Here is a 14991-nt window from a genome sequence, read left to right on the forward strand (position 1 = left end):
AAAAAAAAAAAAAAAAAAAAGTAGTTTCCAGGATCCACCAGTGTTTGGGGCCGTGAGCAGCTACACTCAGTTCCTCAGGCCTGCACGAACTGAACTGAGTGTAGTTCTGTCATCAGATACAATTTACACAGGGTAATCTGACACCTGTTTAGCAGTCTGCATAATAATTATGGTGCAGCATGCTGATCAGGCATAAATGGAAGGCATTTGAGGTAAGTGATTGTATTTAGTAGTACTTTTATATAGCCTAATCAGATTATTACAGTTTTTTTCTCCTTGTTCATTCATTTATCCACTCAACAAATATTTACTAAGGCTGTATAATATACCAGGCACTGTTCTAGGCCCTAGGGATATAGTCCAAACAAGATTCCTGTCCTTGCCCCACCTCTGTTGAGCTAAAATTCTAGTAAGGAGACATAAAATCACTGAATAATCAACTTTATCCATAATGAGTAAGAATGTCTAGCTTCTCCTGAGACTGTGTTTGCTTTAATCTATTCCTGCACCAACACCCATGAATTAAAGAACAAAGATTCTTGGCCTGATTTGCCAACAGCAGAGTTGCCTTCACCCCCATCCTTTACTCTTTATCTTCCTCTGTCTACCCCTAGCAGGCGATTGCTTGAGGCCTTCCTTCCATTCATTGAACAAATATGTGCTATGCACCTATTATGTATAAATAGACTCTGGGGATGCAACAGGAACTTGGACACAGTCCTTTCCCTTAAGGAGCACGTACTGATCCTAGGCGTAGACGCATAAAGACAACAGCAGTGGCAGGAAAAGTGCTGCTCTCAGAGTCGTGCCAGGGTGCTGATGGCTCACAGAGAGGCCCCATTCTGGCCATGGCAGGGGCGAGCAGAGGGGTGTTCTTTGGGCAGAAGGGATGCCCTATGCACAGGAAGTGACAAGGCTCTGAGTGTAGATGAAATGTTGAGTATGCTGGGGGAGGTGGGGTGTCTCTGAACAAAATTTTTTTCTGAGGCTTGACACACATAAGGAAAAGTGCACACATCATAAGTTTATAGCTCAGTGAGCTTTCACAAAGTGAACACAGCTCTGTAACCAACACTCAGCATGAAAACCAGAGAACATCACCAGCACCGGTGAGTCCCCTCCTGTCCCCTGCCAGTCACCACCCTAACCATGAAACTGGACTTCCAACAGCACAGAGTGGTTTGGTCTATTTTTACACTTTATATAGACAGAATTATTCTGTCTCTAGAATGTGTAATCTTTTGTACCAGTCTTTTTTGCTAAATCTTATATTTATGACATTCATCCATGCTGTTGCATGTAGTTGTTGATTATTCATTTTCATTTCTGTATAACATTCCACTGTGTGCATATACAATATATTTCTCCATCGTGCTGCTGGATATTTGGGTAGTTTCCGGTTTGGGGAAACTGGAAACCACCAGAGTGCTGTTATGGACATTCTAGTGCATGGCTTTGGTGATCATATACCTGCATTTCTGCTTGATATATACCTAGGAATGGAGTTAGTAGGTCATTAGGCTAGATGTAAAGCTCTAGTAGACCAGTTTTCAAAGTACTTATTTCAATTTACACTCCTACTAACACTGCATAAGAGTTCCAGTTTTTCCACATCCTTGCTAACACTTACTGTTGTCTTTTTTTTTTTTTTAATCATTATGGTGAGTGTACAGTGGTTATATTATTGTGGTTTAAAATTTCATTTTCTTGAGGCTTAATGAGGATGAGCACCTTTTCAAATGTTTGTAAGCCATTTGGATATCTTCTTTAGTAAAGTGTCTGTTCAAGCCTTTGCCCATTTTCCTATTGGATTGTTTGTCTAGGGGATGGAGGATGAAACTTTTTTTTTTTTTTTTTGAGACAGAGTCTCACTCTGTCGCCCAGGCTGTAGTGCAGTGGCACGATCTTGGCCCACTGCAAGCTCCACCTCCCCGGTTCATGCCATTCTCCTGCCTCAGCCTCCCAAGTAGCTGGGACTACAGGTGCCCGCCACCACGCCCAGCTAATTTTTTGTATTTTTGGTGGAGATGGGGTTTCACCGTGTTAGCCAGGATGGTCTCCATCTCCTGACTTCGTGATCCGCCCGCCTTGGCCTCCCAAAGTGCTAGGATTACAGGTGTGAGCCACCGCGCCCGGTGGAAACATGTTAATGCTACTCTCCCAACCCAGGCACCTGGGATTAGCATATCCAGGTGCTCATCAGCCGCACCCTCACCCCAGTGAAGCAAGCAGAGCTGGTCATAGCAGACTCTGGGTCTCAGTGGGGGCCAAGGCATGGGCTGCCTTGGGGAGAGGCAGCCCCTGTAAGGTTCTGGATTTGACATCAGAGGCTCACCCACCTCAGGAAGGAGGAGAGGGATTGGTAGAGGATGGGGATGGGGCTGGTTTTCAGGGGTAGTGGAGCAGATGTGGAAAGCAGCTGATAACCTGGGAGATGTGTGTCTCCCCTCCATATTCACTGGGAACGGACCTCTCCCATCTGGGCCAGGGAGGACCTGACATTTGTGTAGCACCTCATTTAGGCCAGACCCTGAGCATGGTGGCTTCTCCGATGTTACCTTGATTCTTCTTTAGTTCAACTCCACCAGGAGGGGTTGTTATACCACTTTTACATGTGAGGATACTGAGCCGAGACACAGAGGGGCCCTCATGAAGGCCACACAACTGGCAATTAGAGGAGCTGGCCTTGAACCCAGTTCCCTCTCACACCCCTCCTCAGTGTGCAGTGCCTGTGCTGCATTTGGGGCAATGGAGTAACCCTCCCATCTCTCCCATCCCTTCCTCTTCTGCTCACCCATGGCTCCAATTCCTTAAGAGCAGATGAGGTTTTGTTTGTTTGTTTGAGATAAAGGCTCACTTTGTCGACCAGGCTGGAGTGCAATGGCGAATAGCGCGACCTTAGCTCGCTGCAACCTCTGCCTCCTGTGTTTGAGTCTGTGCCTCAGCATTCCGAGTAGCTGGGATTACAGGCGTGCACCACCCCGCCCACCTAATTTTTGTATTTTTAGTAGAGACGGGGTTTGCCATGTTGGCCAGGCTGGTCTCGAACTCCTGGCCTCAAGTGATCCACCCACCTTGGCCTCCCAAAGTACTGGGGTTACAGGCGTGAGCCACTGTGCCTTGTTGAGAGCAGATGAGGTTCTTCATTTCTAATGGCACGCCGTGAATCATCCAACCACAGTTACAGCAACCTGCCCCATGTCAATCACAGAGCTGAAGTTAGAACCTGAGCCTTCTTTGAGCCCAGTGTGTAGGGAGGAAAGACAAAGGGGCCTCTCTGGCTCCATGACTTTCCCTGGTAGCTGGGGGTCACTGGGATGGTGGGGCAGCTGCCTAGCTGGAGCCTGGGACTCACGTTCCCCCCCCACCCCCTCTCTCGCAGAGTTATGTCATGCCCAGGCCAGCAGGGGGCTCCATGAGGATTCATAGAAGATGCCCCGCGTCTCGGCGCCTTTGGTGCTGCTTCCTGCGTGGCTCGTGATGGTCGCCTGCAGCCCGCACTCCTTGAGGATTGGTAAGTGTGGTCTGGCTCAGGGCAGTGCCCCCATCCACTATGCCAGGTGTGCACAAGGGACATGAGAGTGCTGCACAGGACCTGGGGAAGCCGCCCAGCCTGTGCACTGTGCCTTCCCTGAGTGTGGCTGGGGTGAAGATGCAGGTGGTGGGGGTGGAGGCAGCTGACAGATGACCACTCAGATCTGGTCAACCTCCCGGCTTCCTGGCCACTAGAATAAAGATGCTGATAACTTCCTGGTGCAGTCAATGTAGGTTCAGCCTAGCTGGTTAAGAGGCAGCTGTTGGGGAAGAAGGAGGGTGAGGATGGCCATGGGGATTCCAAATCTAGGGCTGGAGATGGGAGAAGAGGTCCCTTCTTTCCTGTGGTCAGTCCAAGAAGGCTTCCTGGGGAGCATGCTATGTCCACAACTTGGAAGAAGCCAGGAGTCTGCTGGGGTGGCCTGGCTGCTTGGAAGGGCCCTTGACATTGGATCTGCTTGCCGTGGCCTGGCTCTGAGAGGGAGGGCAGGGTCATGTGAGTCTCTCCCTTGCCTTGTTGCTGTGGGACGCCCACTCTAGGTGTGGGCAGGCGGGCTTGCATTGAGCCCTCAGCACCCCATCCCTGGAGGGGCGGGCCTGGGAAGTTGGGTGCCTGCTCCCTGCCAGGACTGAACAAGCCTTGTCAACTGCAGGTTGAGGCTCTCCAGATCCTGGGTCCTGTGGACACAGCCAGCCACAGGGACAAGGACACAGTTCAGTCCGGCAAGCACAGCGTGGTCATCTGATGGCCCAGCAACAGAGAACCCATGGAATTAGGACAGATGTGGGGTGTTGGGGATCAGGGGTGTCTGTGTGTTCATGGAGGGATGGGGGTTAGTATGGACAGGTGGGTGGAGCACAGCAGTGACAAACCCAGAAAGGTAGGTTGATGGCCACCAGGCGACCCATCCAACAGCAGGGCCCCAGGGGTAGAGTTAAGTGACAGCCCTAGAGGAACTCAAATGCCAGGCAGGTTACCCCAAGGGATAACCACACGAGGCCCCTCTTCCCACACTGTGGATGGGGATAGGGGTGGGGTTGGGAGAAAAGGCAGGAATCTAGATCTTAAGTCGGAGTCTGAAAGCGTTAGAGGCTGACTTAGAGCAAAGATGGCATGATGCTGAATCTCAGGGAGTTGACTTAAAGCTCCCAAATTCCTCTAGCTGCATTCAGGTCATTGTGCTGGTGATGGTCAGGAGGCCATGGTGTGGGCAGAGGTGGGCGAGCCATCGAGACCTGGCTAGGCCGGGTATCACAGGCCAGAAGCCCAGCCTGCAGCTTTGTGAGCTGCTCCGTTTTACCTTACGGGCACAGTTTTTCATGCAAATGCAGAGGAGCTGATTGGAATCAGAAACGTGGACAGGTGACTCAGTTCTCCCCCTCACCCTGCCCTCAACACACTGCTCTGCATGCTTAAAAAAAATAAATTAAAAAACAAAATTTTCCTTCCCTCTTCTCTATTCATTTTTACAGAAACTTCAAAACCTAATTCAATTCTGCTTAGCAGCAATGCAAAACGGTTTGTATCCTTAAGATGTTTAATTTATATGATGCCTATAGTTATTCAGCGTTTACTGTGAGGTTTTCTCCCCCTCTAAATGAGTGAATAAAGCAGCAACCCATCAATTTCCATTTGTCGCTAATGGGAAGCGGAAAGGAATTGAGGCAGAATCGGCAGCGCCTCATGGCCTCGCCTCTCCCTACACTTGTGCTCCGAGAGGGAAGCAGAAAGCGGAGCTGACAGGTCCCTCTCTTGGCTGCCACAACAGAGGGCTTCAAAGGGACCCCTCGTGCTCCCAAACCCATGCTCTGAACAATGCTTGTTCAGTTCTTTCAAGACTGCTGGCCCTCAGTTTTGGTTCATGCTAGGCCACTTCCAGCCACTTTCCAGCCAGGGGCACTGCTGGCTGGCAAGGTGAAACTGGGCCTAATCTCCTGCAGAGGCCAGGAAGCAGAGTTAAGCCAACAGAAAGAGAAGAAAAGAAAAATGCAAACAGCAGTGCCAGGACCCGTTCTTCCTGTCTCCTTGGTTAGCCTGAGTGCCAGGAGCTTTTCAAAAGTCTCCCAATCCTTGTGGATGGAAAGTTGCTAATTACGTGGACTCCAGAGGGGATGTGGAGTAGGGCAGGGATGGGAAGAGAAGTGGGTCAAGAAAACACAAGTAGCTGTGCTGAGCAGCAGGCAGCCTTGCACGCAGATGGGCTGGGCTGGCGTTAACTGTGATGGGGTCTCTGGGGTCCTTGAGAGGCTTATGGGAAGGGAAGGGGCTGCTGCGCCTCTCGCCTTCCCCTTGGGTCACTTTTCTTTGCATTTGGGTTTTTCTGGGATTTTCCCCAACCCCAGCCTCAGAATGCGTGGCTCTCCAAATGGGGCTGCATGAAGAGACCAGGAATCTGAGAGATAAATCGCCCTGTTTGCTCCATCCTCAGCCCCACTTGTCTGCTGGTGACAATATGGATGTTTGGAAAGAGGCAGCTGAACCCATTACCCTGCCTTGTGACGGCTGTTTTTCATTCAAGTGAGGCACAGGGCAGGAGATACAGCCAAATTGTCTATTACAGTGTTTGGTGTTTACCCCTCGAATGAGGTTTTGGGTAAAAGAAAAGGATTTTATTTATGGCTGTGAGGCTGGCTGCATAAATTCCCCAAACTCTCACACATATGTCAACCCCTTCCGTCATCTATCTTCTGAAAATGTTTTCTGATTTTGCTTCTGTCCCTCTGGGTCCTCCGAGTGATGACTGTGGAGCTACAAGTTAATAAATGCCCTGAGAAGACCCCACCCCATCTTTGCGCCCCCTTCAGTACTTAAAGAGACCAGAAAGCATTGTCATTCTTAGATTCAGAAGGGACTATAAGGATTCAGTATCTAACCTGCTCATCTTGCAAATAAGGAAACAGGGCTGCAGCGGGTGGTGGTTTGGCCAAGGTCGCCTGGCAAGTAGGGGCCTGGGTAGTGGCAGCTGGCAGTGGTGCTGGCATCCTTGACTCCTCTTCCAGTGCTCTCTTTTCCATGCACCCATGGCCTCCCTTAGCTTCTGAGAGGCAGAATCACCTTCAACAGTATGTGAAGGTTATATTCTCCTACAGTTTTCTCCATTCCTGTTCAGAAAACATTTCAGACATTAGCAAATGTGTTACCCTTGCCCCTAACACCTCGGGACTCATTAAGTATTTGTTAACTGAATGAATGCTAGGCTCCAAGCCTATCTCTTGTTACTCCTTCCTTGGCTCTGTTGTTACTCCTTCCTTGGCTCTGTATTTTAGCTACACTAAACCATTCCCTGTGAGCCAAATATGCCAGGAAGATTTACTCTCAGCTTTACCTATTCCCTTGCTATCCCTATAGTGCTCTTCCTCCCATTCCATCTTCTCTGTCTGGAAAACAAATCCAACTCCTCCTTCTACTCCTCTTCTTTTTCTTTGTCTTCCTCCTCCATCACCATCAGCTTAAATGGCTCTTCCTCTGCAAAGTCCTTTCCCGTTATCATCCTGTCCATAAGAGGGAGAATTAATCTTTTTCCTACCGTTGCCCCATTCCTCCAGCACATAACATCTGTTCCAGCACTTGCCATGTTATATTCTAAAGATTATAGCACTTTCCCACTAGACTCTGAACTCCATGGGAGAGTGACCCCCTAACACAAGGGCCCAACACATGATACAGAGAAGTGTATGGCTCCAGCTCAATGAATGTGATGGATAGATGAATCCATGGTCCTTGCAAGACTGGGTTTTCCAATAACATGTTTGGTACCATTGTTTTAAATGGCACTGTCTTACCTATGCATAAAGAGGTAAACTTATTGGAGAAAGTAGAAGAGAAAGGAGAAAGAGGAAAAGAAGAAAATGTTCATCTACCTCTCTTACTTAAAAAAGAATAGGAATGGGCTGAAGATCCTGGTTGGGTTCTAATGAAAGCTTTGGCAGTAATAATAAACTCAGTGGTACAATTATTCATTCATTCATTAACTCAACAAATATTTATTGAATGCTATGTGCCAAGCACTGAGGATGCAGTGCTACACAATAATAGCCAAAATAATAACTCCCATTCTTTGCCTGGCACTGGGCTAAGTATTCCCCTTATCTCAGCCAGTCTCATTGGAACAAACAATCCCCTGTTATAGATGAAGAAACGGAGACTCAAAGAATTTAAATAACAAATCTAAGGTCACATAGCTACTGAAATTTGAACCTGTCTCCAACGCTGTCTCTTCCTGCTCTTCTAGAGCTGATGAACCCCTGGAAGCATTTGGGATATCTCATTATCACAGCCATCACATTAAATATATTGTGTTCTGCTGGTAAGGAGCTGAAAGATGGAATCATCATTGCTGATATACTTTCTTGCTCTTTTTTGACACTTTTTACCTCCAAAGCATTTCTTAAAGGGCACAAAGTCTAGTTGAGAGATGAGGAAACTGAGGCATGGGGATTTCAGGGCTCAGTCCAGGTGGCAAGGGAAGTTCTGCTCAGCATGGGTGTATTAGACACATCAGCAGGTAATTGTAGCAATTGAATCTCTCTGGTTTAAGGTTTTCCTGTGTGGTAAAGCAGCAAGAACTTGGATTTATTTGACTCTCTGTCTTATGAGGACCCCCCCAGGCACTTTACAACTGTAATTTTTTACTTAGTTGGTTTCCCCCCAATGAGCTCCAATTCTGTACAGAGAATGTTCAACATAGAACATTGAAATGTTATAAAGATAAAGATAATAGGAGAATTGGGGGAGACAAGGGGAAAGGATAAAAAAACACCAGTTTCTTATCCTGTTATGCTGTGTATTAAATATATCTGTTTCACCGAGATTCAAATATACCAGCTGAATTCTTTGCCTTGTTTGTAGAGGATTCACCATGGGTTTGTTTGAGTAGTGGGCTCCTCTCATAATGTTAGCACGTGATTTGATTTATGAAATGTTGATCAGCATGCAACTTTTCATCTCGTTTCCAAATTGAGTCACCCATATAGACAATCAATTGGTCTTTCACGTTAGTGACAAATAGAAATTGATGACTTTCTCCTTCATCTGTCACCTAGAGGGGGAATATAGAAGGATTTCTAGGACATAAGTCTCTCCCCTGGTAAGCACCTTAGGGAGGCCGTGTCTTTCTTATTCATGTCTGTATTTCCAGAGTCTAGCACAGTGCTTGGCCCACTGTAGTGGGCTTAGTAAATGTTTGCTCAATGAATTCACTGTGGCAAGTTTTGAATTTTGAGTTGACCTGTCAGTTTGCAAACTTCTCTTCCCCCAGGAATCGGTCAAGGTTTAAAAATACCAACCAATGTTATTGTCAGCCTATAAAATATATAATTAGGAGAGTAAATATTTTACCAAAAGAAAAAAAAGTCTGCGTGTGTGTCTGCACACACTTGTGCTTATGTAAGGCTATCTCTCCTCTCCTCCTTGCTCCTCCCCTGCCACCAACACGTTTTGGGGTGGCTGAGGGAGGTGTGGCTGTAGTGAGAGAGATACCCAGGCTGGCATGCTGTTGTGTCATCCGTCTTCCCTTGGTCTTCAGGAGCACCACACAGGGTGCTTTTGGGATGTTTGTTCTCTCTTTTGCCCTTTCCAAAACCCATTGTGCACTGTAACTTCATCCATAATCTCTTCTGCTGAGAAGTTAGAGATGAATTAGGCCTAGATGTTCCATTTTACAGATAAGAAATCCCGGGGTCCCAAAAGGTGAAATGAATTGGTGAATGGCCTTTTGGCAGTGCCAGGACTCCTCACTCCCAACCACCTGGGTGACATTCGTGCCGTGGTTTGTGGTGAATAACGTGTTCTTACACATGTTAATTCAGTTTCCCCAGTGATCTGCAAGGCAGGTCGAGGTGCCCATCTTGTGGAGGAGCCTGAGGCGCCCAGGGTTGTGACTTCCCCAAGCTTGCACAGGTCAGGAAGAGTAGTCACATCAAAGGAGATGGACTCAGAAGCATCTGAGGACAGCATTGGGGCAGGGTCCTCAATAGCCTGCTGGCAGTGTGTTCTCAATGCATGAGATCCGAATGCCACCAGGGGCCAGTGTGCCGATGCCTGGGGACTCACAAAATAAGGCCAAGCTAAAGAGAAAAAGCACATAGGTAATGGCAGCGAGCGTTAGTAAGTCTTGTTTCTCTATTTTGTTTTCTTAAGCATATTGGGATTGATCACTGGCAGAAGTATCAGACATGAAGGGATGAGGCTATTGTTCCCTATCTGAAGTCTTAGGTAACAGCTGATTTCCATATCATTTTGGTATGTGGCTGCCTGTGTTCATTTGTGCTAGAATGGCCTGAGTGTCTCCAGGTTTTCAACGAATATTATGGGCTGATGGTATCTATTCGGTTGGATCGAGCAGTGTGGCCAGTGGACCTGACTGGCAGTGTTGGATTCTACAGGGATGAACATCGTATTGAAAGAGTGATGGTGATATTTCATCAGAATTTCAAAAACCTGTCTCCAACTCTGTGAAGTCATTTACAAAAAGTCTTGGGATGTGGAGTGAGTCACTAGCAAGCTCTATTTTGGTGGGGGTGGGGGTGTTGGGACTGGAAATTATGGAAAGAGGTTTTGATTCCATGTAAAAAAGTGTTTTCCAGGCACATGGAATGGGCTTTTCTGGATACCAAGGTCCCTATACCCAGAGGTGGCCACAGATAGGTTGGACAGGGATTTCAGCCTCAAATGTGGTATTGGACCTGTTACCTCTAAGACCCCCTTCAGTCTGGGATTTCGTGATACAATCTTTTCACTTTTGGTCTCTTCTCATCCTCTCATAGGGAGGCATTTCATTATCATTGTGTCCTCATTAATAACCATTAACAAGAGCTTAGAATTGAGGCAACCATCTGCCTAATCTAAGCCATGACCCCATTTGGCTCCAATCCTTTGGATAAACCAGGTAGGAGAACATAAGAACCCTGCTAGTTCTTTTGTTCTGTTGATGTAGACCTGGGCTGTCTGGGTGCTTCCTTCCTCCCCGTGGCCACTGATGGCGGAGCTGAAGAAGCACAGGCAATGTGGAAGCTGCTGCTAGACCTCAGCCGAGTGCCTGCGTGGGTGGGACGCGTGCATGTGCATCGCCAGAGCCAGCACATCCCACTCACAGCCTCGCGGCTCGTCAGCAGGCAAGACAGTGGTCACACTTAGCTCTCATTAGTCTGGATAAACAGGCACACGTTCCCTATCGGCTTTACGGGGGCTGGGGCTCGGCTGTGGGGGGTGGTATGGACGGCAGGGTGCTGCAGACAGCTGTCAGGCTGCCCAGCAGCCCCTCCATGTCCCATTGGTGTGTGTTTCCTCCCATTGAGCTGAGATATGGTGCCTGGGCAGCTTGTGGTGGACCCAGCCAGCAAAGCCCATTAAACCCACACTGATGAGGGGTGTTGTGGAGAGGACACTGACCAGTCAGGTTCAAATGCACACGCAATGGCAAACACAGTCCTCTAGCTGGGCAGACAGTGCCACTCTGCTGGACTCGAGAGGTACTGTGACTCAGTCAAATGCTCAACCCTGACTGGGGGTCTGTGGAGTTGAGACTCTATCGATCTGAGTATGACCCCTTTAGAAATGGTTCGTGATGTCTGTAGTCCCAGCTACTTGGGAGGCTGAGATGGCAGGATCACTTGAGTTCAGGTGTTTGAGGCTGCAGTGAGCTATGGTAGCACCACTGCCCTCCATCCTGGGTGACAGAGTGAGACCCTATCTCAAAGATAGATAGATAGATAGATAGATAGATAGATAGATAGATAGATAATAGATAAGTAGGTAGATAAGTACATAGATAGGTAGATAAAGAGGTAGGTAGGTAGATAAGCAGACAGGTAGACAGAGAAAGAGGTAGGCAGACAGAGGTAGGCAGACAGAGGTAGGCAGATGAAAGAAAAAGAAAGGAAGGAAGAAAGAAGAAAGGAAGAAAAAGGAAGAAAGGAAGGAAGGAAGAAAGAAAGAGAGAAAGAGGAAGAAAAGAAAGAGAAAGAAAGGAAGAAAAAGAAAAGAAAACAAAAAGGAAAGAAAATAATTGAAATTTATTTCAGAGAGGCTTACCTCTCTGAAACCCTAACCCAGGGCAGACGTCAGCCCCAGCCCTTTACACTCCTGTTACTCCCTGTGTTTCAGGTGGTGAATCAGCCTGAACGGGCTTGACTGGTCATCTAGGGTAGTCCACAAGAGGGTCCCCCATGTCTCCCTCTCCTCTCAGTCTCTTCCGCCCGGACTCACCCAGGTTCCTTCAGTGGCTTTTCATATGATTGAGGAATGGAGTCAGATGTGTTGTGGGGAAACACTGGAGCTGGCTCCCGGGAGGCTCCAGCACAGTGCGCGTATTAACACCAGGAGCGTGGGCTCTGGAACCAGACTGCTTGGATATGAATCTGAGCTCCACCCTTTACTAGTTGTATGACCTTGGGCAATAACATAATTTCTCAGTGCCTCCATTTCTTCATCTATAACATGGGCTAATAGTAGTCCCTGTTTTATGCTTTTATAAGAATTCAGTAAGTTCCTGCATAGAAGCACTTAGGATGGTGTCAGGCATACAGTAAGTGCTATGAAAGTGACATCTGTAATTGATGATAGTACTACTGGGCCAGCCTGTTTCCATCTCTAGCCTTTGCCTGCCTGGATCACCCTTCCCCTTGCCTCCACCAAATCTTGTCTTTTCTCTTTTTTTTAAACCCTGCTTTAAATTCACCTTGTTCTAGGAGATGAGAATCCCCACCTTGTCTAGGGAACTTTCCCTTCCAAAGCGTGGGTGTGTGTGTGTTCACACACTCATGTGTGGGTTGCACTCTTTCTGGACACTTACCCCCCGTTTCTGTACAGGCATTTTTTGAAACGTTATTTGAATTCCGTCTACCCTGGGAGGCTAAGAGCATCCTGAGGAGAGAGCTCTGTCTTTCCTACCCTCTTAACACGGTGGACTCCACACAGGAGCAGTTGTCCCAGGTATTGACTGATGGAGCTGAATGATTCCCCCTTCTTAAAAACCTTCCTTAGCTGCTGTCCCTCTACAGTGGGCTCTCGATTTTTCTTCTTCCTTTTACAGCAAAGCTCTGTAAAATAATTGCCTATTCAAGCTGTCTCCATTTCCTGTCCTCTCTTTCCCTATCAATAGGACCGTCTCCAACCAGACTTTCAGCCCTGGGCATTGATGCCCAGATTGCTAAATCCTGTGATCCATCCCCAGGCCCCATCTTACTGGACTTAGCAGCAGCATTTGACGTAGTCTTTTCCTCCTTCTTCCTTGAAACACTTTTTCACTTGGCTTCTAGACCATGCCGCATCTTGTTCTTGCCCTGTTTCTGGCCATTCCTTCTCAGTTTCCTTTGCTTGTTCTTCCTCATCTCTTGATCTCTGAAGATGGACATGCCTCAGGACCCCGTCCTTAAACCTCTTCTCTGTGCATGCCCACTGCCTGATGATCTCATGCAGTCTTAGGGCTTTAAAGGCATCGTTATGCTTGTGACTCTCTAATCTCATCCCCAGCTCTGACCCCTCTCCAAAACTCCAGATTCATCCCCACTGGGATATCTGACAGAAACTCAGATTTGGCATGTCCAAAATCAAGTTCTTGATTTTCCCCTCCATGCCTGTTTCTCCTAATGTCTACCCATTTCATAAATGGTAATGCCATTCTACCTCTGTGGACATAGACTCCAAACCTTGGAGTCATCCTTGGTCTCATCTTTCTCTGATACCCACACCCTCTCTATCAACAGTCCTGTTGGCTCTGCCTTCCAAGTATATCCAGTACAACCCAACTGCGTCTCACCACCTCAGCAGGTGCTTCCCTTTTCCAAGCCAGTATTATTTCTCCCTGGATTACTGCAAACCTTTCCTGTTAGTTTCCTTGCCTCTTTCTTGCCCTCTCACTTTTCATTGTCAAAATGGCAGCAAAAATGACTCTTTTAAGATATAAGTTGGATTGTGTCAGTCCACTGCTCCAGTCCTCCGCTGACTTCCCATGTCAGAATAAAAGATGAAGTCTTCACAGTGGCCCACAGGGCCATCCATGAACTGTCCTTTATTCCGGTGAATTTTATTGTCATTTCCTACCACCCTGCCTCTCATTCATGCCACACACCACCCCCAGCTCCACCAGCTTCTTTGCTTTTCTTCAAATGCACCAAGTGTGCTCCTGCCCCAGGGCCCTTGCACCTGTTGTGCTCTCTGCCTGGAACACTATTCCCCTGGATATCTATGTGGTTCACTTTCTCATGTCATGCAGGTCATGCCCTGACCATCCTCTAGCCCCTGCTCTGCCCCTGACACTTTCTGTCCTTCTTCTCTGCTTTCTTTTTCTTTTTCTTTTTTTTAAATTTTATTATACTTTAAGTTCTGGGATACATGTGCAGAATGTGCAGGTTTGTTACATAGGTATACATGTGCCATGGTGGTTTGCTGCACCCATCAGCCTGTCATCTACATTAGGTATTTCTCCTAATGCTATCCCTCCCCTTGTCCCCCACCCCCCAACAGGCCCCAGTTTCTGATGTTCCCCTTCCTGTGCCTATATGTTCTCATTGTTCAACTCCCACTTATGAGTGAGAACATGTGGTGTTTGGTTTTCTGTTCTTGTGTTAGTTTGCTGAGAATGATGGTTTCCAGCGTCATTCATGTTCCTGCAAAGGACATGAACTCATTCTTTTTTATGGCTGCATAGTATTTGATGGTATATATGTGCCACATTTTCTTTGTCCAGTCTATCATTAATGGGCATTTGGGTTGGTTCCAAGTCTTTGCTATTGTGAATAGTGCTGCAATAAACATATGTGTGCATGTGTCTTTAGAGTAGAATGATTTATAATCTTTTGGGTATATACCCAGTAATGGGATTGCTGGGTCGAAAGGTATTTCTAGGCTGGGCGCGGTGGCTCCCGCCTGTAATCCCAGCACTTTGGGAGGCCGAGATGCGCAGATCATGAGGTCAGGAGATTGAGACCATCCTGGCTCACACGGTGAAACCCCGTCTCTACTAAAAATACAAAAATGTTAGCTGGGCACGGTGGCAGGCACCTGTAGTCCCAGCTACATGGAAGGCTGAGGCAGGAGAATGGCATGAACCCGGGAGGCGGAGCTTGCAGTGAGTCGAGATTGCGCCACTGCACTCCAGCCTGGGTGACAGAGCGAGACTCCATCTCAAAAAAAAAAAAGGTATTTCTAGCTCTAGATCCTTGAGGAATCACCACACTGTCTGCCACAATGGTTGAACTAATTTACACATCTAACAGTGTAAAAGCATTACTATTTCTCCACATCCTCTCCAGCATCTGTTGTTTCCTGACTTTTTAATGATCATCATTCTAACTGGCATGAGATGGTATCTCATTGTGGATTTGATTTGGATTTATCTAATGATCAGTGATGATGAGCCTTTTTTTCATATGTTTGTTGGCTGCATAAATGTCTTCTTTTGCAAAGTGTCTATTCATATCCTTTGCCCACTTTTTGATGGGGTTGTTTTTTTCTTG

The 14991-nt window shown here is 47.3% G+C and overlaps 1 protein-coding gene across 2 annotated transcripts in view; it reads left to right on the forward strand.

Moving 5' to 3' along the window:
- GRIK4 (glutamate receptor, ionotropic, kainate 4) overlaps nt 1–14991 on the forward strand; it is a 432235-nt gene that overhangs the window by 92022 nt on the left and 325222 nt on the right. For both annotated transcript variants that reach the window (XM_011926979.1, XM_011926978.1), the window contains exon 2: nt 3383–3514. In XM_011926979.1, the coding sequence (XP_011782369.1) occupies nt 3433–3514 (82 nt within the window). In that variant the 5' untranslated portion in view covers nt 3383–3432. The remainder of the gene's footprint in view (nt 1–3382; nt 3515–14991) is intronic.

This window comes from Colobus angolensis, unplaced genomic scaffold (genome assembly GCF_000951035.1).
Source record: "Colobus angolensis palliatus isolate OR3802 unplaced genomic scaffold, Cang.pa_1.0 Scaffold7, whole genome shotgun sequence".
NCBI classification, from domain to species: domain Eukaryota; kingdom Metazoa; phylum Chordata; class Mammalia; order Primates; family Cercopithecidae; genus Colobus; species Colobus angolensis.